General features: G+C 42.1%; 1 protein-coding gene across 1 annotated transcript; it reads right to left on the minus strand.

The window, feature by feature from the left end:
• Positions 1–8009: 8009 nt before the first annotated feature.
• On the minus strand, positions 8010–12764 carry LOC122707455 (melanoma antigen preferentially expressed in tumors-like). The gene is made up of 3 exons (XM_043922924.1): positions 12478–12764; positions 10966–11538; positions 8010–8583 (listed from the first exon to the last, which is right to left on the minus strand). The coding sequence occupies exons 1-3, from the start codon at positions 12762–12764 to the stop codon at positions 8010–8012; spliced, it is 1434 nt and encodes a 477-aa protein (XP_043778859.1).
• Between the last annotated feature and the right edge of the window lie 12709 nt (positions 12765–25473).

Below are 25473 nucleotides of genomic sequence, written 5' to 3' on the forward strand. Positions count from 1 at the left end.
CACAATGGTGTTGTTCCCAATGGGGGGGGGGGTGAAATACCCATTCCTGTATCAACTTGTCACTCAGGTGTTAGGTAGAAAACATAGGAGGTTGTGAACCTATTCAGGCAGCAAGGGAAGAGCTTTGGGGATGTGATTGGTTTTCCAGTCTTAAGCCAAGTGTTCTCTCAAGGTTGACAGGTCAAAATCACCCTGAAAAATAAAAGTGTGTGTGGACAGTTTGAAGCTGGGAATTCCTAAGTGATGCACTAATGATAACAATAATCTAAAATGAATATTTCTTTTTTTTTTTGGAAAGAGAGAAATTAGAAATGTTATTCCTGGTGATATTGAGAAAGTAAAGGAGTGAGTCAGACAGATTCTGGAAACACCATCACCTTAGATGGCATTTTTTTCCCCAGAATCTTGGCATCAGCACAACACACTGCATGAAAAAAAAAAAAAAAAAAAAAGCCTAAAAATGTGAGAAGAGAGAGAGGATGAGTCCTTCTCTCAGACCTTTCCAAAACTGAGAGGTACTGAGGGTCAGCACTGTAGGCTCTTTGGGAACTTGGAGCCAGAGAAGAAATAAACTTGGGGCAGTCCCAAATAACCTTGCCATCCAGAGGCAGCTGCTGTCAGGTGAGATTTGTTTATTTATTTATTTATCTCACTGATGACATTTTACAGATAGCAAATTTCCCTAGTCATTTTTCAGGGGTGTTAGAAGCCACATCTTATTTTCACTGCCCTGTTTCCAAGTGTATTTAGATCACTACTGTTTCCTCAAAATTAGCTATGTTCAACACAGATTCTGATCAAGGTGATACCGTTAGGCACAGAAATAAAATTCTGTTTTTCTCTTTATAAACACCAACACCTTCCCTGCACTAAATACAGAAGCTCTTATTGGTGTTGAATGTTCTACCATGTTCAGGATGACTTCAACTTTGAGCTGCATCACACAAAGATTCGTTTGAAGTTTAAGGTCGCAAATAAAGGGAGACCCTTTCTCCATCTTCAAGAATTATCCATGCCTCTCTTCTACCATATTTATTTGGTGCACAAGCTGTTCTTGTATACCACTGGCCGCCAAGATGAAGACTCACTGAAGGGTGTTCTCCCTCTTGGTCACTTTGGGGAAGATTCCTTTCACCATATTCTCCCATGGATATAAATAACCTTGCATGCATGTGTTAGGGAAATTAAATTATTAGCCTTGTTTGGCCTTCAGAGACAGAGCAGAGCAAGCCTCTAACCTTGCTTCTAACCTGCCTGGACACTGCCCTGACTGTGAGTGACTGCCTCCTGTGAGTGCAAGTCTTCTAGCACTATAGATAAGATGTTGTTGTTATTCAGTTGCTCAGTTGTGTATTGCCCTCTGCAATCACATAGACTGCAGCACACCAGGCTTCCCTGTGCTTCACCATCTCCCAGAGCTTGCTCAAATTCATGTCCATTGGTTGGAGAATGTACTGCACTAGGTGAGAGGCTAGGTCCTCCTCTCTGCCTACTTTAGAGTACATGAATCTAACTTAAAATTGTCTGAAGAGAAGTTAAAATTGGAAAAAGAAGTATGCAATTTGTGAGGACCATTGTCCATGTTACAATAGTAAAATTATACTTCAGGTGATCAAGTCTTCCTTTTTGAAGTCGACTCTCTCTTGAGCTGGCCCACAACCCTAACTCCCCTTTCTCTCTCTTTTCTTTGTCCAGTTGCCACCTTATCCCCCCATCTCCCCCTGTCTCTCTCTCTCTCTCTCTATCAGCTAATCCCCTTCCAACTTCCCCTATCTCTCAGGGGAGATGGGGAGCTTAGTTTCCCCCACTCCTTCCCCTACTCTAGTAAGTTTCTATCTGCCCCTATTATCACAGTCAATTTGAACACTATTGGGTCTGTATTTTATCTGTAAAACTATGACTACAGAAAGGAAAGATAACTTTTTTGACACAGGATGGCCATGATATTCTTTAGACTCTGGAGAAAACTGGTTAAAATGATTCTTAGTTCCTTTGAAACTGCAAAATCAGTTCTTCTTGCATATGCAATTTAAAACAGCTAGCTCATTAAAGAGGCCTGCCTAGAAAAAAAACTTGAAGTTAAACTTTGCCTGGGCTTTCTAGATGGGGCTGAAGGGAGAGAATCTTTCTGCCAATGCAAGAGACACAGGAGATACAAGAGATATGGGTTTAATCCCTGGGTTGAGAAGATCCCTTGGACGGAAGCATGGTGACCCACTCTACTACTCTTGCCAGAGGATCCCATGGACAAAGGAGGCTAGCAGGATGTAGTCCTTGAGGTCACAAAGAGCTGGAGATAAATGAAGGGACTTAGCACAGCACCCAACCTTTGCCATGTCCTTGAAATACTTTGCCTGAGACCTCAGCCTTGGGCAAATTAGAATTTCAAGACAAGGAGGGATGGGGGTAAGAGTCAAAGGGACATTTTAAATCTTAAGCAGAAAGCTATTAGATCTCTGGCTGTCTCCCTGGATTTATCTATGTCTCAGTGTGTGTCTTTGTTTTTGCATAATATTGCTGAGTTTAATTTGTAAATGAGTTCTAATTCAATTGGCTTAAAGAAAAGTAAGCACTTAGCAAATCAAACAGTTACAAGAGAAACTAACCTAAATGAATTTCAGGTTCACATGTACTGGGAAATAGTCAATATTAAATATCAGGTATTAATGTTTATTTGCTAATCTAATCATGTCTTGAGTTATCAGCATTGTGTAATACTTTTATTGTGCCTAGATTTAATTTAAGCTAAATTTGCCAACAAGGAAAGTAACTCAAGTAAAGAAACTTTTAAAACAGACAAAATATATAAATGAGACGAGCTTTTAGATAAACTCTATTAAGAATAATTTTATTTAAACTGTTACGGTCAGATCTCTGTAGGTAGCAGTGGAAGGCAGTTCTTGGCAGATTCATAGGGCTTCCTGGAAGAGGAGAGATCTAACCAGTGTGTGTTTTCCAGGGATATGAAGCAGAGGAGGGACATTAAAGGGTAAGGAAGGCCCTATCAGAAGAAACTGAACAGGAACACCAAAGGATGAAAACTTCTGAAGCCCAAAAAGATCAAGAACTTTCATGTTTTTTGAAATAATTTTGCAAAGTGTGTTAGGGGATCCCATTATGATCCAGGTAGCCTGGATTCTCTGCTCTAAACTACTTTATGACCTTCCAGTGAAACTAGAGCTGGTCAGTTCATTTGCTCAGATTTGTTATTATTTTTTGATTATCTATAAAATGGGGGTAATATTTGTCTTACTTATCTTACAACATTTGGTGAAGATCAAATAAAAGAATGAATGTGAAAATATTTTCAAAAGTATGAATCATCATACATCAAAAAAAAAAAAGAAGAATTATACTTTAAGGATGTCTGTCTAAAAGAGTCTCTCCAGACTGGGGTAACTTGAATTTCTAGGGTTGTCCTAAACTAAGTGATGAAAATTTATTGAATAGCTAGGTCATTTCCAAGTAAAATAAGATTTTGAAACATTAATCACTAAGCACTAACTCACTCTTACATAGAAACTAAAGAGATTTTAGACTATTAATAATTATGCTTGGTGCCATCCTGAGATGTTCTCTATAACAAAGCAAATGTTTTTAGAAATTATCACTGGTATTTATGTTCACCAGTCTACAGAATGCTAATATGAAGGACAGTTTATGGTTACTTAAGGAAAGTAGTATGTGTGTTTTTAGTAAAAAAAAAAAAAAAGGTATAAAAAATGAAATTACATTTTATTAAGGAAAAAGAAAGTAGGCCTGACTTAAAGGTGGCTGATTCTAATTGAACAAAGTGTTTTTTTTTTTTTAAGAGGTCTATGGAAAGTGGACCCCAAGAAAAGAATTTTGTGTTTTCTTGAGATGTTGAACTGCCCTTGATAATGGATTTTAAATTTCTTTACCTCTAAAGTGATCTGTTCCATGTTTACCTTTGAAAGCTTCTGTTACTTTGGCTAAGTGAATAACTGTTGTTTCACAGTGACCTTATATTATCCTATCTGAATGAATGTTATAAACCCTTTTGACATTTTTTGGCAGAACTTCCTAAAATTAAATTCTAATGAAGTTCTTTTGACCTCTAGCTGACTTTCGGGTGCTTCAAAAGGCCCCTGAGACATCCCAAAGAGAAATATTAAACTGCATGAGTTCATTTGACATGTTAAATTACATGCAAAGTATTGTTGGAGGACTGGTAAGTTTTCTTAAGTTATACTGTAAGATTGATGTTGCTAATATAGGTATGCTAAAAATTAGGTGGAATTCTTGAAGATTTGATATGTCCTGATAAAATATTGTCAATTATAGTTCTAGTTATCATATTAAAGAGTTACGTGTCACAGCAATGACCAGGTTGCTTTGTCAATTCCAATATAATCACATTTTAAACATGCCTTCTATGATTTCACTCTGATGTCTTTGGAAGAATACTGCTACTTCTTACAAATTTATGGAAAAGATGTTTTAACACTAACCAGATAAACAAATTTTGTTATTAACTGTAAGCTGATACACACTGGAATTTTGTTTTCTCTCTCTGTTAAGAGAACAGTTTTCTTAGAATGTGGCTTTTGGTAACAGATTGTGAATTTCTTTGCCTTTATGTGATTTATATTTGTTTTAAAAATCTTTTGTTATTTTAGTAAAGTAAGTAAGTATTATTTCACAATGATCTGTGAAAATTATGGTACTTGTAGATAAAGCTCATTCTGCTTCTACATAATTAACCCCTCACTGTCAAACTATTGCTGTCCTGATGTCCTTAAAACATGGACATGTTCGTCTACCACTGAAGACTAGCTTGAAGGATTTTGAGCATAACCTTAATAACATGTGAAATGAGTGCAATTGTACAGTAGTTTGAACATTCTTCAGCATTACCCTTCTTTGGGTTTGGAATAAAAACTGACCTTTTCCAGTCCTCTGAACACTGCTAAGTTTTCCAAATTTGCTGATATATTGAGTGCATCATTTTAACAGCATCATCTTTAGGATTTGAAATAACTCAGCTGAAATTCCATCACCTCCACTAATTTTGTTCCTAGTAATTTTTCCTAAGGATTCTTCACTCAAGGATGTATGGCTCTAAGTGAGTGTTCACAACAGTGTGGTTATCTGAGTCATTAAGACCCTTTTTATATAGTTCTTCTGTATATTCTTACCGCCTCTTCTTCCTCGATTCTGTTTTTATTACATCCCATTTCTGTCCTTGCCCATCCTTGCATGAAATGTTCCCTTGATCGCTCCAATTTTCTTGAAGAGATCTCTAGTGTATCCCATTCTATTGTTTTTCTCTATTTCTTTGCATTGTTCTCTTAAGAAGGCCTTTTCTCTTCTTGTTTTTCTCTGGAATGCTGCATTCAGTTGAGTATATCTTTCCCTTTACAAATCTTCTACCTTTTAATAGAGGGACAAGAAGAAGAGCGGATGTAGGGCCCAAAATGAGGGTGGCTGAGGGAAATTGCAGATAAGCTGGAGATCATGTACTTTGGCTGTCACGGAGCTGTGTCTTTTCAAGTCTGGGAACTTGTGTCTAGATCTCTGAGGGTCACTGCAGGCCTGGATTTGTGCTTGTGAATTCCTAAAAAATTGGAACTTTCTTACACTGACCTGCATTAGGCTACACTGACTGATCCACCCCCAATCCAAGGGTACAGAGTGGCCAAAGGAAGTTTGGAGAGAGAGAGTGAATAGCATTCATTCTGTTTTGTTGTTTTTAATTTTATTTTGAATTGAGGTAAAGTCAATTTGGGGCTTCCCTGATGGCTCAGATGGTAAAGAATCTGCCTGCAATGCAGGAGACCCAGGTTTGATCTCTGGGTCAGGAAGATCTCATGGAGAAGGAAATGAGAATCCATTCCATTGCCAATCCAATCTGAGTACTCTTGTCTTGCCTGGAAAATTCCATGGACAGGGGAGCCTAGCAGACTATAGTCCATGGGGTCACAAGCAGTCAGACACTACTGAGTGATTAACAATGTGTGACTAACAATTGAGTGACTAACATACACATAGCAGATTTACAAACATTGTTGTGACAGTTTCCGGTAAACAGTGAGGGGACTCAGCCATACATGTACGTGTATACATTCTCCCCCATACTTCTCTCCCACCCAGACTGCCACCTTACATTGAGCAGAATTCCATGTGCTGTACAGAAGCTCCTTGCTGGTTCTCCATTTTACATACTGCAGTGTGTGCATATCCATCCCAAACTCTCTAACTACCCCTTTCTCCTATCCTTCCCCCAGGGCAACCATTCTCTAAGTCTGTGAGCCTCTTTCTGTTTTGAAAGTAAGTTCATTTTTATCATTTCTTTTTAGATTCCACATACAAGGGATGTCATACCATATTTATCCTTCTCCATCTGACTTATTTCACTTGGTAGTTAACATCCATTCTGGATGCAAAGATGAGAAGCAATTTGGGTGGGAAGTGGAGGATCCCCCCATTTCGGCTGAGGCCAGGGAAAGGGATGAATATTCTTTGGAAATTTTGCAATTTAGTCTTCTCACACATCACAGCCTTCAGACTTTGAGAATTGTGCTTTACAGAAGGAAATGAGAAAAAATGAGACCTAGTACCATGTTGTTGTCATCCAAGTGACACCAGATTGCCTGCTTTGATCTATAGAAATGTCATGGGAGATGAAAGTCAAACCACACCCCATTGGTTGCCTGACACAAATCAAGGAAGAACATTGGGACCTGCAGTGGCTTCAGAGGCCCTGGCCTGGCCTCCCCTTTGTGGAAAAACTCCTTTAATGTCCAGAGCTGAGGACAGTAGGAACCAGTGAAGACGCTGATAAGTAGAGTGGCTGTGTGTGTTGTGGGGTCATGTGTTAATGAGCCCTCAATGTACTTTCTTCTCAGTTTTACTTTGAATCAAAAATCGCTCTAAAAAAGAAAATCTACTTTTACAAATATAACTGTAACCCTTCCTGCTTTCAAATTTTATTATACTAAATATTTTCTAAACAGAAGAAAAACTGATGCTCATTGATTGTCAAACTCAGTTTCTAAGCCCTATGTTATTGAGATGCCTAATCAAGTTAAACATTTTGAAAAATCCACATTAAAATAAAACTAAAATTTTAAAGATTAATTAAAACTCCAAACAAAATAGTTATATCCTTTGTAATTTTTTGAAGAGCATTTATATCTTAGGTATTTAAATGGATATTATTTAGTCACACAATTATTTAGTAAGCTAACATTTACAGAAAAGTGACTTCCCAGGTGACTCAGTTCATAAAGAACCAGCATGCGATGCAGGAGACTCAGGAGACTGGGGTTTGATCCCTGGGTCTGGACAATCCCCTGGAGGAGGAAATGGCAACCTACTCCTATATTTTTGCCTTATGGAGGGACCAAGACAATCACAAGGACTGCTCATGTTCAGGGTCATGGCCTGAGTCAGTAGTGAGGGTCCTCCTGGGATCTGCACTTGAGTGGCTCACTGTACACATTATGTTCCGTTCAGTGTATAAACCCAATGAACAGCTCCAGAAGTAAGCAAGAAGGTCAGAGATGCTCCAGATAGAATAAGGAACTGGTGGGAGTGGTAAGGTTTTGGATCATAGACAACTCAGTGGCTTTAAAAAAAAAAAATCAGTGTTTGGAAATTCCTGTGGTATGAACTGAAAAATTAAGATAATACATCATGCACAGCAGCAGCAGTAGGCTTACAATAAGGGTCTCTTTATTTCTGACCATTTCTTTATAACCATCTACCCAGGGAGAGCTTCAATATGTGAGTCTCAACCTCAAATCCACCTAAAGAAATTTAGGTTCCTATTTCTAACTCTACAGGACACATGTCCACAAATATTCCACTGCCACAGAGACTACATTTCCCCGTGCAATCTAGCTCCCTGCAAGATCACATTTCCTTGTCACACTCACACAGAGAAGATGCCTGACACCACGGGTCTCTTTTCCCTTCACGATGTACTTTGTCCTAGATTTCAGTTTCCAAGTACTCAGAAAAAAGCTTTTCATCGATGCACCCAACTAGGTAAGGGTGTTACTGCTATATATGATGGGCTCAGGATGATAGAATGTGTTATCTCCACAGTGTGGACAGGGGGTGAAGCAAATCCAGATGGTCCTGGGACGTCCCAAGTCCTTCAGAATCTCCAGCAGTTCAGTCCGACACTGGGCAAGTCTACTTGGTTGGAGGATCCCCTGACAGCTGAGACTCTCCTGAGGGACAGTGTACAGCTCTCGACTTAAACTGAGCATGCCGGAGGTGTGTCGCAGCATCTTCTCCATTGTGGCCATGGACAGGAAGTTTCCACGCAGACTGAAGGATGTGAGCTGGATGCAGAGGCTCAGGGCTGGCAGAAGGAATTCCAGATGGAAGTCCCTGATCCCACATTGCTCTAGGTACAGCTCCTGGAGGGTGGCTGAAACTTTCTGCAGCAGAGCTGGGAGGAGCTCAGGACTAGAGTAGGTCATTGTGACACCACTCAGATTCAGGCCCTTTAGCTGACTAATTTTTGGACTCTGGGACAGATGGGTCAGGTCTGAATCTGTAAGGAGGCAGCGAGTTATTGTAAGGGTATCCAAGGGGGTCATCAGGCACCTGGGGAGAAAGAGGAATTAGGTCTTAGAAACTGAGGTGGAATTTGACTGCAAGTTGAGAGATAAATGATCTGCCCAAATCCAAGTTTGGTCAAATGATCCAATAAGGATTAATACCCAGAATGGCCAATCTCATTGCAGCCATTCGTTTCACCCTCTCTGTGTGACTGGGTCAAGTACATAGAATCTTTTTTTTTTTCCTTTTTAGCAGATATTTTTATTCATGAAAAAGATCAAGTTATTAATTTTTTAGGTTGACATTTTAAGGAATTTTCTTTTCTTTTTTTTATTTTTTTTTCATTTATTTTTATTAGTTGGAGGCTAATTATTTTACAATATTGTGATGGTTTTTGCCATACATTCACATGAATCACCCATAGGTGTATATGTGTTCCCATCCTGACCCTCCCTCCCACCTCCCTCCCCATCCCATCCCTTAAAGTACATAGAATTTTTTTTTTTTCCAGTTGTAGCTTTTATTTTTATTTATTTATTTTTTTTTTATTCTTTGAATCAGCCATGGATTTACATGTATTCCCAATCCCGATCCCCACTCCCACCTCCCTCTCCACCCGATTCCTCTGGGTCTTCCCAGTGCACCAGGCCGGAGCACTTGTCTCATGCATCCCACCTGGGCTGGTGATCTGTTTCACCATAGATAGTATACATGCTGTTCTTTTGAAATATCCCACCCTCACATTCTCCCACAGAGTTCAAAAGTCTGTTCTGTATTTCTGTGTCTCTTTTTCTGTTTTGCATATAGGGTTATCGTTATCACCTTTCTAAATTCCATATATATGTGTTAGTATGCTGTAATGTTCTTTATCTTTCTGGCTTACTTCACTCTGTATAATGGGCTCCAGCTTCATCCATCTCATTAGGACTGGTTCAAATGAATTCTTTTTAATGGCTGAGTAATATTCCATGGTATATATGTACCACAGCTTCCTTATCCATTCATCTGCTGATGGGCATCTAGGTTGCTTCCATGTCCTGGCTATTATAAACAGTGCTGCGATGAACATTGGGGTGCACGTGTCTCTTTCAGATCTGGTTTCCTCAGTGTGTATGCCCAGAAGTGGGATTGCTGGGTCATATGGCAGTTCTATTTCCAGTTTTTTAAGAAATCTCCACACTGTTTTCCATAGCGGCTGTACTAGTTTGCATTCCCACCAACAATGTAAGAGGGTTCCCTTTTCTCCACAGCCTCTCCAGCATTTATTGCTTGTAGACTTTTGGATAGCAGCCATCCTGACTGGTGTGTAATGGTACCTCATTGTGGTTTTGATTTGCATTTCTCTAATTATGAGTGATGTTGAGCATCTTTTCATGTGTTTGTTAGCCATCTGTATGTCTTCTTTGGAGAAATGTCTGTTTAGTTCTTTGGCCCATTTTTTGATTGGGTCATTTATTTTCCTGGAATTGAGCTTCAGGAGTTGCTTGTATATTTTTGAGATTAATCCTTTGTCTGTTTCTTCGTTTGCTATTATTTTCTCCCAATCTGAGGGCTGTCTTTTCACCTTACTTATAGTTTCCTTTGTAGTGCAAAAGCTTTTAAGTTTCATTACAAAGCTCTCTCTCCTTATTACTCAAGCAGAGTAAAACTTACTTTGTTTCCTTATGAGGATGAATGAAGATAATGGAATGCACTAGGACAAGCTCAGAAGAGAGCCTGACATCTTACTTCAATCAAGAGTGGACATCACTGAATGTTAAGTAAGAGATATACTTAAAATGCTTCCTAGGCCGGCTTCCTTCCCATCATGCTTAGGCCTTGGGCACCCATCTCAGGCAGGTGAGGCTTCTGGGTAACATGTGTAGAGGACCAACCTGGGCAAGATCCCATGACATCCACTGAGGTTGACAGTCTGCAGGGGCTCACTTACATCCTGCTTTACCTGCAAACTATCTACCAAATTTTATGATCCCTTTGACCCCGGCTCTATTACTATCAACTCCAGGATCATGTATTTTCCATATATTAATTACATTATCTGGATCCACAAACAAGCTTTTACAGATAGGATATTTGAAATAGGCTTATAGTGGTCACAGAACTGGAGGGCACACAGCTTCGGTTTATAAATGCTCAGGCCTGGTTGAGTTGTCCATCTCCGATGCCACATTCCCTTACCCATTTTCCTAAGTCATCTAGGAAAGATAACACTAACTAAAAATCAAATACCCACCCCACTATATTCTAACCCCTAGTCTATAGCTTCCTAACAGAATGTCCCTTTCCAGAACTTCTGTCCCAGTTTGGACCACTACCTTGATTTGGATGGTTGTGTGATACCACAGTTCGGGATAGAACAGCAAAGAGGATAGTGCATTTGATATCCTAGTGTTGTTTACTGTTACCTGGTCAGCCATGCATACTCACCTGAGCATCTGGTCCAGGCAGCCTTCAAGGTAGAAGGGGGATTCCAGATGAAGATCCCGGAGGTGGTGCATCCTCAGGAACTGAGATGTAATTTTGACAACGTGCTGCTTGTCCTGCTCCATGGGAGCTGGCAGGTGGATGTGGGAGATGAGGAGTCTCTGCACTTTGCTTATCTGGCCCAGGAGAGGAGCAAACATGGCCAGGGTGGGCAAATACCAGGTGCAATTCACGTGTACCTCCTGGATACAGTCCAGTCGCACCATGCTCAGGACCTTCATAATATTTTCCATGGGAAATGAAAGAATCCTCAGCGTCTTACAGCACAGGTGTATGGAAGCTTTCCTCTCCTCCACCCACTTTAGGAGGTAGGTGAGGAATCCATCCATGCTCCTTTCCTTGAGGTGAAGTTCTATGAACACCTCGAAGGGAGCCAAGGGTTTCTCAGCCCTCAAACTGTCCACAGCCCCTGGTACCATTGATGAGCTTGAAGACACATGGATCTTGGATCCAGACCACATTCTCCAGAAGTCCTGGCCAGAATTCCTTAAATCCAGCACACGCAGTTTGCACCTCCTGTGGGGAAACAGCAGATTGGCAAGGATGGTTTAAGATCCACACATAATTTAGGCAACACTCTGACTTCCCATCTGAGCTTTTACTTCATATTCCTGACATCACCTGCTGCCTTGCCCTCTTCTGTCTCTGCCTCACCTTCCTTCATCTCCTTTCCCCCTTTCATTTCCCCTAGCTTTATACTTCTCGTGCCTTATGCATCCCTGGGAGGAGGCTGGGACATACTTTCAGATTCCCTTGCATCTTGGACACTGATGCACTGCTGAAAGACATGTGCTTAGTCCCTTCAGTCATGTCTAACTCTTTTGCGACCCCGTGGGTTGTAACCCAGGTTCCTTTGTTCATGAAATTTTCCAGGCAAGAATACTGGAGTGGGTTGCTATGCCCTCCTGCAGGGAATCTTCCTGATACAGGGATTGAACCCACATCTCCTACGTCTCCTGCATTGGCAAGCAAGTTCTTTACCACTAGTGCTACCTGGTATTTCTCAAAGTGAGCTCAGCAATGATCAAATCTCTATTTCTTCATTGGCATCATCAGAGGCCACTGGCCCATCGATTTGCCATCTACTCTCCTGACTTCCCTGATAACTCAGTTGGTAAAGAGTCTGCCTGCAATGCAGGAGACCCCGGTTCTATTCCTGGGTCAGGAAGATCCACTGGTGAAGAGACAGGCTACCCATTCCAGTATTCTTTGACTTCCCTTGTGGATCAGCTGGTAAAGAATTTGCCTGCAATGTGGGAGATCTGGGTTGGGAAGATACCCTGGAGAAGGGAAAGACTACGCACTCCAGTATTCTGGCCTGGAGAATTCCATGGACTACAGTCCACGGGGTTGCATGGAGTCGGACATGACTAAGCGACTCACTCTCTTCACTCCTGACTTCGCTGTCTCTTCAGGACTACCCATATCCTACCAGATTACCTGCATCAGACTCACCTGGGCTGATCCTTCTGTGCAAGAAGGACATCAAGTCCATCCAGCACTGCTTGTAAGGTTCCCAGATGAGGTGCCTGCATCAGGCCCCCCAGAGGCAGGCGGACAAAGGGCCAGGCTTGCACCAAGGCCTTTAAGGTCTTTGTGTGTCTTCCACAGAATGCTTCCATGAAGAGTTGGGGGAAGAGCTCAATGGGCAGATACTCCAGAGTAGAAATGGCCAAGGCCTCATCAGTTAGTAGGCTCTTTCCTGCAAGGTTCTGGAGTCTCAGGGGGTTCTGGACACTCATCCTGAATCTGCTCCTAAAGGAATCCTGTGAGAACTTGCAGGGAACAAGGCATCTTTCTCAGGTAAGCATGAACACCCCTTCATCTGTCTCCCCACCCTTCAGAGGAATTAACAGTCAAAGTCACTGCTCTGGCAGTGGAAGAAGATCCTCAGTTTTTGTACAATTTCACTCTGGGCTCAGTGGGCAGAAAACCATAGCTCTGCCCCTACAGGCACCAGAACAAGCATCTAGGAAGGACCAAGGAAGAAGAAACACAACCCACTAGCCCATCCATTTCCATCCACTACTTTGCTCATGGGAAACTTGTACCATGAGCTGAATGTTAAGCTCCACCTTTTTATGGGGGAGAAAACTTTAAATCATCACTTAAAGCCTTAAAACTATGGGAATAATAGCTTCATGTAGCCCAACACAGCCTTTACTGTCAGTTCCCACAGTTAATGTTCTGGGAAAGATGAAACAGATACTCCTTATATGAATGCTACTTTCACAAACTATTTTCAATGTTGAGAAATAAAATTTCAAAAATTTAGATGTTTTCTTTGAAAAATAAAATCTTGTTGATCGAGATATTTTTAAATGACATAAACCAAAGCACAAATTCAGATGTTTGGGATTAAGGCAAAATTACACTTAAGGGCAAAACCAAAGCCTTACATTTACACATCTGGAAAGAAAGGAAAAGGAAAATCTCCTTGACATCCATAGCTGCACACCACCAGTGGAAACCTGCTGACCATAGGTAAGATGAGGGTATCCTTTGCTGAGGTCTGTAACTTACCAGCTCTGCTGTGGCTGGCAGGGTGCTCAGATAGATCCAAGGCAGTGACTCCAGAGAAAGAAATTTCTGCACCTCTTCTTTGATGCCTGAAGTTTTTATAAGCCTTTCTGATCACATCATTTCCCTGTCCAACTGCTACCATCCAATCAGAAAGTAATGCCTGATTAGATTTGGGACTGTCCCCAGGAAAATCCTGATTAGATCTTCACATATAACCAGATGAATTGATTTAATCAGATATTCATTCAGGAGAGAATACATGGGGGGAGGGGAATCAAAGACTCAACCATGGATTCACTCCTGGAACATTGATTTTCACTAGTAGGTCACTTGTGGGGGCTTCCCAGGTGTCTGAGTGGTAAAGAATCTGCCTGCCAAGCAGGAGACTCAGGTTCTGCCAGGATTGGGAAGATCCCCTGGGAAAGGAAATGGCAACTCACTCTAGTATTCTTGCCTGGGAAATCCCATGGACAGAGGAGCCTGGTGGGCTATAGTCCATGAGGTCGCAAAAGAGTTGGACACAACTTAGCACTAAACAATAACAACAAATGGAGTCTGCTATAGCCATGGGTGTGAGACAGGAAAGCCATTATTTGTTCCTGCCTTTGGAAAGCTAAAATGAAGTTTGAAAGCATCGTTGTATTGTTTGGGAATGCTTTGACAGATCGACGTAAACAAAATGTCCCATGATTAGAGCAGCTTCTAAAACACGGTGGTGTCATTCCCAAAGGAAACAACATAAATTCCTCTCTGTGTCAAGCTGTCACTTTGGCTTTACATCAGAAACAGCAGATCATGAGCCCATTAAAAGGAGCAAGGGAAATGCAATTGGGCATGTGCTTGGTTCTCTGGACTTAAGCCAAGGCTTCTCTGAAAGAGCTGGCTCAAAATCACAATAAAGAGTAAGGGTGGGGACTCGGTAGTGAGGCAGGGGGCCGGTGGGGAGGGGGAGGCATTCCTAAAGGGTCCCTGTGAATGACACAGTATAAAATATTGTTTGTCTGTTTTTTTGTTTTTTGTTTTTCCTCTTGGAGAACGAGAAGAATAAAAGATTTTTGGTGGGGTTTAGCAGTTAAAACCCTTTTATGAATCACTGCCTTATTGTGGCAAAAAGGCTTGCATAACTCAATGAAACTATAAGCCATGCCATGTAGGGCCACCCAAGATAGATGGGTCATAGTGGAGATTCTGACTAAACATGATCCACTGGAGGAGGGAATGGCAAACCACCCCAGTATACTTGCCATGAGAACCTTATGAACTGTATAAAAAGGCAAAAATATATGACCCAGGTCAGAGGTATCCCAGGGAAAGAGCAGAGGACAACTACTAATAGCTTCAGAAAGAATGAAGCAGCTGGGCAAAGTGGAAACGATGCTTAGCTGTGGATATTTCTGGTGATAAAAGTAAAATTTGATGCTCTAAAGAACAGTATTGCATAGGAACCTGGAATGTTAAGTCCATGAATCAAGGTCAAGATGGAGATGACCAACTTAGGAATCAGTGAGCTAAAATGGATGGGACTGGGTGAATTTAATTCAGAGGACCATAACTACTACTACTGTGGGCAAGAATCCCAAAAAAGAAATGGAGTAGCCCTCACAATCAACAAAAGAGTCTGAAATGCAGTACTTGGGTGCAACCTCAAAAATGACAGTGTGTTCTTGATTCATTTCCAAGGCAAACCATTCAACATCACAGTAATCCACGTCTATGCCAAAGAAGGTGAAGTTGTCCAGTTCTATGAAGACCTACAAGACTTTCCAGAACTAATAACAAGAAAAGATGTCCTTTTCATCATAAGGGATTGGAATGCAAAAGTAGGAAGTCAAGAGATGCCCGGAGTAAAAGGCAAGTTTGGCCTTGGAATACAAAATGAAGCAAGGCAAAGGTTAACAGAATTCTGCCCAGAGACTCCACTAGTCATAGCAAATCCCCTTTTTCAACAACACAAGGGACAACTTTACACATGGACATCACCAAATGATCAATACCAAATTCAGATTGATTACATTCTTTGTGGCCAAAGATGGAGAAGCTGAAATAAGTCATCAAAAAACAAGACCCAGAAATGACCGTGACTCAGATCATCAGCTCCCTATAGCAAAATCCAGGATTAAAATAAAGAAAGTGGGGAAAACCACTAGGTCAGTCAGGTACTGACTTGAATCAAATTCACTATGAATATAGAGTGGAGATGATGTATAGATTCAAGGGTTTAGATCAAGTAAACAGAATGCCTGAAGAACTATGGACAGAGGTTCTTGAAGAACACTGAACAAGAAGCAGTGGTGCAAACCATCCCAAAGAAAAAGAAATTCAAGAAGGCAGGCTGGTTGTCTGAGGAGGCTTTACAAATGAATGGCTGAAGAAAGAAAAGAAGCAAAAAAGTAAGGGAGAAAGGGAAAGGTACACCCAAGTAAATGCTGAGTTCTAGAGAATACCAAGGAAAGACAAGAAGGCCTTCTTCAGTGAACAATACAGAGAGGAAAACAACAGAAGGGGAAAGACTAGAGATCTCTTCAAGAAAGTTGGAAATATCAAAGGAACATTTCATCCAAAGATCATCACAATAAAGGACAGAAATGGTAAAGACATAATAGAAGCAGAAGAGAACAAGAAGAGATGGAAGAATACACAGAAGAACTGTATAAGAAAGATCTTAATGACCCAAAAAATAACAATGGTGTGGTCACTCACTCAGAGCCAGACATTGTGTAGTAAAGTTAAGTAAGACTTAGGAAGCATTCCTGCCAATAAAGCTAGTGGAGGTGATGTAACTCAAGCAGAGCTATTTTAAAGCCTAGAAAAATGATGCTATTAAAGTGTTGCACATAATATGTCGGCAAATTTGGAAAACCAGCAGGGATCACAGGACTGAAAAAGGTCAATCTTCATCCCAATTCCCAAGAAGGGCAGTACTAGGGGATGTTCAAGCTACCAGACAGTTGCACTCATCTCCCATGCTAGTAAGATTATGCTCAAAGTTCTCCAAGCTAGGCTTCAGCATTACATGAATTGAGAACTTCCAGATGTTCAAGCTGGCTTTAGAAAGGGCAGAGGAACCAGAGATCAAATTGCCAGCATTCCTTGGATCATGGAGAAAGCAAGGGAATTCCAGAATAAAAAGATCTACCTCTGTTTCATTGACTATGCCAAAGCCTTTGACTCTGTGGATCACAACAAATTGTGGAAAACTCTTAAAGAGATGGAAATACAAGACCACCTTACCTATCTCCTGAGAAACCTGTATGCAGGTCAAGAAGCAACAGTTTGAACCTTATATGGAACAACTGACTGGTTAAGATTGAGAAAGGAGTACTACAAGGCTGTTTATTGTCACCCTGTTTATTTAACTTAAATGCAGAGCACGTGATTCAAAATGTCAGGCTGGGTGAATTACAAGCTGAAATCAAGGTTACTGGAAGAAATATAAACCACCTCAAATATGAAGATGACACCACTCTAACAGCAGAATGCAAAGAGGGACTAAAAAGCCTCTTGATGAGGGTGAAAGAGGCGAGTGAAAAAGTCAGCTTAAAACTCAATATTAAAAAAACTAAGATCATGGCATGTGGTCTCATCGCTTCATGGCAAGTAGAAGGGGGATTTAAAAGGTGGAGACAGTGACAAATTTCCTCTTCTTGGGTTCTAAAAATCACTGCAGATGGTGACTGAAGCCATGATATTAGAAGATGATTGCTTCTTGGCAGAAAAGCTATTACAAACCTAAACAGTGTATTAAAAAGCAAAGACCTCCCTCACTTTGCTGACAAAGGTCTGTATAGTCAAGGCTCTGATCTTTCTAGTAGTCATGTACAGATGTGAGAATTGGACCATAAAGAAAGCAGAGTGGTGAAGAATTAATGCTTTCAAACTGTGGTGCTGGAGAAAACTCTTGAAAGTCCCTTTGACAGCAAAGAGATCAAACCAGTCAATCTTAAAGAAATCAACCCTGGATACTTATTGGAAGGACTAATGCTGAAGCTGAAGCTCCAATACTTTGGTCACCTAATACAAACAGCTGACTCATTGGAAAAGACCCTGATGCTGGGAAAGATTGAAGGCAGAAGGAGAAGAAGGAAACAGCAGATGAGATGGTTGGATGGCATCACATATTCAGTGGACATGAGTTTGACCAAACTCTGGGAGATGGTGAGGGACAGGGAAGCCTGGCACGCTGTAGTCCATGGGGTCACAAAGAGTCAGATATGATTAGTGACTGAAGACCACAACAAATAAATTAAAAAGGAAACAGGATCATCTTTGAGGGTGTCTCCTTCCAGAAAGATGGGATCAACACAGCAAATTGGCAAGAAAGGACTAAATCTGAGAATGTGAATGGAAGGAGCACTGGGAAGCCATACATTTCCAAGACTGAGAGGCACTGGTGGTGGCCACGGTGGGTTCTTTGGGAGCTTGGACCCTGTGGAGAAAGTGAACATAGATAACTTGCACCTAACCCTGCCCTCATCATGGTTGCTGCTACCAGTATATATTTTTTTAGGTTCTCCCCAGGTGGCACTAGTGGTAAAGAACCCACCTTCTAGTGTAGCAGATGAAAGAGACTCGGGTTTGATCCCTGGGGTGGGAAAATCCTCCGGAGGAGGGCATGACAATCCACTCCAGTATTGTTGCCTGGAGAATCCCATGGACAGGGGATCCCGGCAGGCTACAGAGTCACAAAAAGTCAGACATGACTGATGCGATTTAGCACACATGTCAGCACACACAGTAGATACTCCCAGATGAAAGTTTGCTCCAGCCTTTTTCCTGGGGGCTTGGCAGTGAAACCATAATCCTATTGGCCCCTTTCCCATATGTTTTGAAAATTCTATTTCCTCAAAATTAGAAAAGTTAAAAAAATTCTGGCCAAAGCAATGCCATTCACTACAAAATAAAATTCTGTTCTTCTCCTCACAGTATGCACTGTTCACAAATACCAACACCTTTCCCTACAAAATTAAGAGGCTTTCTCTCCACATATGTATATTAAGGATCTGCCATGTTCAGGGATGATTCCCACCTTGACTGCATCGCACAGAAATTAGAAAATTTCTTGCAGTTTCAGAATGCAGAGAAAGACCCTCCCTCTACCCCCAAGAAATCTCCATGCCTTTCTTTACTCCATTCACTGAGATGTCCAAGTAATTCAGTTATAAAACAGCCAAAGAAAGCTAAGAGTTTTATTTCACTACTTACTTACTTATTTATTTAGTTATTTGTTTATTTATTTATTTATTTTTGGCTGTGCTGCATCTTCATTGCTGCATGAGCTTTCTCTAGTTGCAGCAAGCAGGGATTTCTCTTCATTGCTGTGTTCTGGCCTCTCATTGCAGCGACTTCTCTTATTTCAGAGCATAGGCTCTAGGGCATGAAGGTTTCAGTATTATGGTGCACAGGCTTAGTTACCTGGCAGCATATGGAATCTTCCCAGGCCAGGGATCAAACCTGTGTCCCCTGCCTTGACAGACAGATACTTGTCCACTGAAACATCAGAGAAATCCAGGACTAGGAGTGCTGAAGTGTGTTCTCCCCCTTGGTATCCTTCAGGAGGATTCCTTTCACCATATTTCTACCACAGATATAAATGGTTTTTGCATAAAGTAAGGTTAAGTTGGACTATATTCATTAGACATTTTAACTCCCAGGCCACCAAAAACCTTTATTAATGAGCTTTCATAGAGTGAATTAGTAACAAGGATAATCATAAACACCTCTATTTACTGAACACAAACTGGGTGAGCAATGGTGCCAGCACTTTTTACCCACTACCTCAAGTAAGCCTCATGGGAAATGTAAAGTTCACTGCTCCTTTCCCATTTTTAAGCAGGTGGATTCAGGACTGGGCTTGGGAGAGGAACTTGCCAACTTCCACACGGTAGATTCCCTCAGGTGAAAGGTTCAGAAGGCTCCCCAAGTTGTCAGACAACTTAAGTGTTCGGGTGGACTGACTGACAGACTTAATATGATGTCAGTGGAAATGAGGAAATATCAGAGTCCAAGCTGAGGATATTTGTATGGAATTCTGGCTTCTGCGATAGCCAAGAAAGTAGGAACAGTCCAAGTGTTGGAGTATTCTAGAATTTATAAAAGCCCAGCCCTCTCCCTTCCCCTGAGTAGAGTGTAACATCCTCTGTCCATCTCCACACAGAGCCTGCTTGCTCAGGAGACACACTCCGTGTCAAGGAGAAGGGAGCCCGTGTATACAGAGGTGCTGTTCTTCCCTCCCCTGCCCCAGTTCTGCGCCAGTAGGACTCCCGGGGTCTGGTGCGGAGCCTGGGTTTAGCATTTCTGCCCTGTCCTGGTTGCCTCTCTTGTTTGCTGTCCTGGTCAGGGCAGCCCTTTGAACCCATCAGGGGATTGTCCTATTCTGATTCTCCAGTCACAGGATCCCGAGTGAGATTCCAAAACTGCCTCTGGCTCCCAGCTCTGGCGTTTCGAATGTTTCTTTCTGTGCATCCAGGTTCCTCTCCCAGCATGAGCTGGCTCAGAGCCCTCTCTTTCTTCAGCCCACCACCGTCTCCTCTCCTAGAACCTGGAGCGTGGCTACAATGTTGGGGCACCCTTCCAATGGGACCAGCAGGAGTCAAGGGATTCTTCTCAAACTCCTCTGGGTTATTTGAAGTTTATGACTAACCCCAAGGTTCAGAGTTCACCACTGCTCCTCTGGATCCATTAGGCACCCAGGAATGCTGGAGGCAACTCCACCCGGGTTACAGAAGAGGACCCTCACTCCTCTGTTCTTCCTAGAGGTGAGAACTCTTGGGAGACCCTGGGAACCAGTCCCCTCTGTGGCTCTCCTGTTCCAGTGCTGGAGCTGACAAAGTTTTCCTTGGATCCAATAAGTCTTTTACTCTCCCAACTTAGATCTCTTCTTACCCTGAAATGTCTTGCCCTTTATGCCTCTTTAAAAGTCCAGGTGTCTGGATCAGCCCTCTTCTCCCTCGAGTTCTCAACAGGCTCTGGTTCCATTTAAGCAAGGAGTTGTTGCTCTCTTTCTCCTCAGTAAAGGCTTGATGACAACATTACCCTGGGTCCTGGCAATTAATCCTGACGGATAGGCATACAGATACACAGTGGTTGGGGAGGATGTCTGGGACTCTCTCCTGGTGGTATTGGAAAACAGGGATTGGAGGCACCTGAACAGGAGACCATGTCTTCTGACTCTCACAGGGCTGTGTCCCTTAAAGTCTGGGGACTTCTTTCTGACACCATTGAGGGCACTGAGGACCAAAGTTTGGAAGTGTGAATTCCCAAAAGACTGGATTTGCTTGCCCTGGCCTGCATTAGGCTCCAGTGTCTGCCTCCACCCCCAGCCCAAGGGCACAGAGTCACTAACGGACAATCTGGAGAGAGAGAGTGAGGAGCATCCATTCTGGATGCAAAGACGAGGAGCAAGTTGTGTGGGATATGATGCAGGGTTCCTATCTTGGTTGAGGGCAAGGCAAGGGATAAATATTCTTTGGAAATTTTGGAAATTTCCAAATTCTTATTTTATATTTCCAAATTTCCAATATTCTTTGGAAATTTCTTCTCACTCATCACAGCCTCCAGACTTTGAGAATTGGGCTTTTCAGGAGGAAATGAGAAAGAATGAGGTCTGGCACTGAGTCCTTGTCATCCAAGTGACCTCAGATTGCCTACTTTGATCCATAGAAAGGTCATGGTATATGAAATTTCATGTACCACCGGCTGCCTGGCACAAATGAAGGAGGAGGGCAGGGACCTGCAGTGGCTTCAGGGGCACTGGCCTCCCCTGGTGAGAAAACCCCTCTGATGTCCAGGGCTGAGGACAGCAGGAACCATAGTGAGGGAGTCTGAGACACCTGCACTAGTCTCCAGTACACACAACACCCCTAATACTCAACATCTGCTATTGCCCCTCACTCCTCTCTACTGACTCATTTCAAAGTCCTTGTTTATTTTTTTATAACTGAAACTTTGTACCCTTCAACTTCTTCTCTCCATTCTCCCTGACCCAGTGCCTGGCAACTACCATCCATTCTCTGTTTCTATGAAATCATTTTTGTTTGTTTGTTTGTTTTGTTTTGCTTTTGTTTTTGGATTCCAAATACAAACAATTCCATAAAACATTTGTCTTTTTCTCTCTGACTTACTTTGGTTAGCATAATGTCCTGCAAGTTCATCCATGTTTTCACAAATGGTAGGATTTCCTTCTTTTCATGGCCTAGTAATATACTGTTACCTACATATAGATATACTTTTGTTTATTTATTCATCCATCAAAGGACATTTAGATTGTTTCCATATCTTTTTTTTTTTTTACATTTATTTTTATTTATTTGGCTGCATAGAATCTTAGTTGTGGCATGTGGGATCTAGTTCCCTGACCAGGGATCGAACCCAGCCCCCCTGTATCAGGAGTGCAGAGCCTTAGCCACTGGACCACCAGGGAATTCCTCCATATCTTGACTATTGTGAATAACGCTGCAGTGAACATGGGTGTTCAGGTATCTCTTCAAGGATCTAAGACACACATGGTGACTATAGTTAATAATGCAATATCATATAGTTGAAATTTGCTATAAGTAGATTTTAAGCATTCTCACCAACCCACACACACAACAGTTAACTATAAAGTGATAGATGTCTTTTTTTAAGGTTTTTCCATTTATTTAATTCTTATTTTATATATTTATTTATTTATTTGGCTTCCTCGGGTCTTAGTTGCAGCATGCAGGATCTTCACTGCAGCATGTGGGACTCTCTAGTTTTGGCACACAGGCTCCGGAGCTTGTGGGCTTCAGTAGCTGTGGCTCAGAGGATTAGTTGCCCTGGGGCACATGGGATCTTAGTTCCCCAACCAGGAATCAAACCTGGGTCTCCTGTGTTGCAAGGCGGATTCTTCACTAGACCACCAAGGAAGTCCCAGATAGACGTCTTAAGTCTCCTGATCTTGATAATCATTTCACAACATTTTTGTCTATCCCATCATCATCTTTGTGTAATTTAAATACCTACAATTACGTTTATCATTTATTACACAATTAGAAAAGTATATAAATGTATTTACTTAGTGTCTAGGGTGTGCCAACTAATACTCTGGGTTTCAGGGAAACATCCAATGGATGTGACATGATCCTACTCTCATGTTTCCTCTTACATTCTATTGGTGTAGACAAAAAAATACATAAACTGAAAAGCAAAATTAATACAGGCATACATATACCTATCCCATAGTAGTGAAGTAGGGTGAAGGTATCAAAACACCACCCCCAAAATGTGCCATGTTGGTATGCTTTTTTTTTTTTTGAGCTGTAGCCAATCAAGACACTACCAATCAAAACAAAGAAAACTTTCTCTCTCTCTTTCTGAACTACCTGAAAGAACTTAGAAAGGGGGCCTGCCTGAGAGAGAGCTATTACCAAGAGACAACTTTGTCTGAATGACATCTGTATGGCAGATTGTTATTGTGGTTAATTAGTCACTAAATTTTGTCTGACTCTTTTGTGACCCCAAGGACTGTAGCTCACCAGGCTCCTCTATCCATGGGACTTTCCAGGCAAGAATAGTGGAATGGGTTGCCATTTCCTTTTCCAGGGGATCTTCCCAACCCAGGGATTGAAGCCTCATCTCCTGCATTGGCAGGCAGATTCTTTACCACTGAGCCACCTGGGAAGCCCCCTGTATGGCAGGATAAACTTAAATATCAAACGCCTGCTCTTCTATAAATCACCCTTTTCTTTGAAGCCCGGGGCCCAGCTCCCTATCCATGTCCTGAGATCATACCTAAGCTTCAGTTTCTTGGCTTCTGCTGGGGACTTACTGTGCCTGTCAGATTTGCAAACATTTCCATTTAAACCTCTTTTCTTTTCTCATTTTAATCTGTCTTATGTCAACTTGATTACTAGACCAATTAAAGAATGTAGGGAGGTTAGAGGAATTATTCCTCCCCACAATGAGAAAAATGAATGTGCAAACAGAAGCTATAATACTATGTTAATAATCAGTACAAAAAATTATGATTACTCTCCAACCTTTAAAAAAATTTGAGAACTCTCTTGCTGTAATTATAAGTATGCAGATGAATGAAAACTAGTAAATTAATATTTACTTAGCACACTGTAATTTAAAATGTAGAGAAATGCATGTTTTATTTCTTTGTGAGAAACTTCTCTAGAGAAGTGTGAGCAGTGACTGCTTTCTTCTCATGGCATAGCTGACAACAGGGTCTGAGCATCTCTTTTATGCTTTGTAAATTGTCATCCTGAGTTTGGATCAGCCTCCCACATTGGATCCTTCATCCTTCCAATGTTATGAAATTCCCTGAAAGTTCTGTGAGTGTGAAGTTTTGGCCCAGCATCACCTCCTCTGGGGCTTCTTCATTTTTTTGTTGTTTGTTTGTTTGTTTAATTATTTATTTCCTTCTTTGCTGTGATGCATCTTTGCTGCACATGGACTTTCTCTCCTTGCAGAGAGAGATCAAGGGCTACTCTCTAGTTGGAGTGCTTGGGTTTCCCAAGGTGATGGCTTCTCTTATTGCAGAGCATGGAGTCTAGGATGCCCGGGGCTTCACTCCTGTGGCTTGGGGGCCCTAGAGCATACGGTTTGCAGTGACTGTAGCATGAGGGCTCTGTAGTTGCGGCACTTGGTCTTAGTATCTTCCAGGCATGTGGAATCTTCCTGTCCCAGGAATAGAACCCACGTCCCTGCATTGACAGGCAAATTCGTATCCACTGTACCACCGGAATGTCCTCTTCATTCATTCATTTCTTCATGCAATTTCCTCCTTCCTGCATCTCTGGGAGAAGGTGAGTGCAAGCCTAAGAGGAACAAAAGCCACGGAGAGAGGGTCGCCCTTGACTGATTCAAAGTCACACGTGGGCAAATGAAGGGAAAAGGGTCTGATTTACATATCTTTTATTCACAGGAGGTGCCTCACCATGTTGTCTCCCCATGCAGGCTGGCTTCACTGAAGCAGAAAGAACACTCATCAGAAAGTCACTGGAACATCAGGCAGGAATCATTCCTACCAGCTTTAATGAGGTGTAGCTGATGGAAGCTGGTTTCTGTTTCTCAGCAGAAACTCACAGGACCCTGGGGAACAAGGATCAAATGAACCAGGGAGTTGGGAGGAGTTTGTTCTCCTTGAGCTGGGAAGCCATGGGGCTAGGGCAGTGTTTGCGGCCACACCCACTGGACTCAGGAACTCTGGGAGGGGGAGGATGAGGTACAGAGACCAGAACCCACCCCATGCCCTGGGTACAGGTGAGCCCTTTCCTCTCTCCCCTCTATCAAGTACAGAATCAGAAGCCAGCGAGGGCAGGGGTCCCCATGCACCCCCAAGTTCCTGCTGTAGAGGAGTCTCAGCTGCGGGACATCTGCATCCAGCCCTGTGCAGGATAAGACCCCAGAGCCCACCTGGTCCAAAATACACATGGGACCAGAGTCATCTGTCAGTGGGTGTGGGCTGCGGGGAGGGCTGTCCCCCTGGTCCCCTCCCCTCCTGTGAGTTCACAGAAGGTTTCTTTCCCTTTAAGTACTTTTGGGGTCCTTGCACCTGGAAATCAGGCCAGGGTCAGTCATGGTCCAGTATGGAGGAGAAATTCTACTCAATATCCTTTAATAACTTATATGGGAAAAGAACCTGAAGAATAATGGATATATGTGCCTGTATAACTGAATCACTTTGTCACACACCTGAAACTGACAGAATATTGTAAATCAACTATTTGTTGTTGCTGTTTAGTCACAAAGTCCTGACGAACTAACTCTTTGCGACCCCATGGACTGTAGCCCACGAAGCTCTTCTGCCCGTGAGATTTTGCAGGCAAGAATTCTGGAGTGGGTTGCCATTTCCTCCTCCAGGGGATCTTCCTGACCCAGGGATGAAACCCACATCTTCTGTGAACCCACATCTCCCGTGTCCTCTGAATTGGCAGGCAAATTCTTCACCAGTGAGGC

This window comes from Cervus elaphus, chromosome 14 (genome assembly GCF_910594005.1).
Source record: "Cervus elaphus chromosome 14, mCerEla1.1, whole genome shotgun sequence".
Classification (NCBI taxonomy): Eukaryota; Metazoa; Chordata; class Mammalia; order Artiodactyla; family Cervidae; genus Cervus; species Cervus elaphus.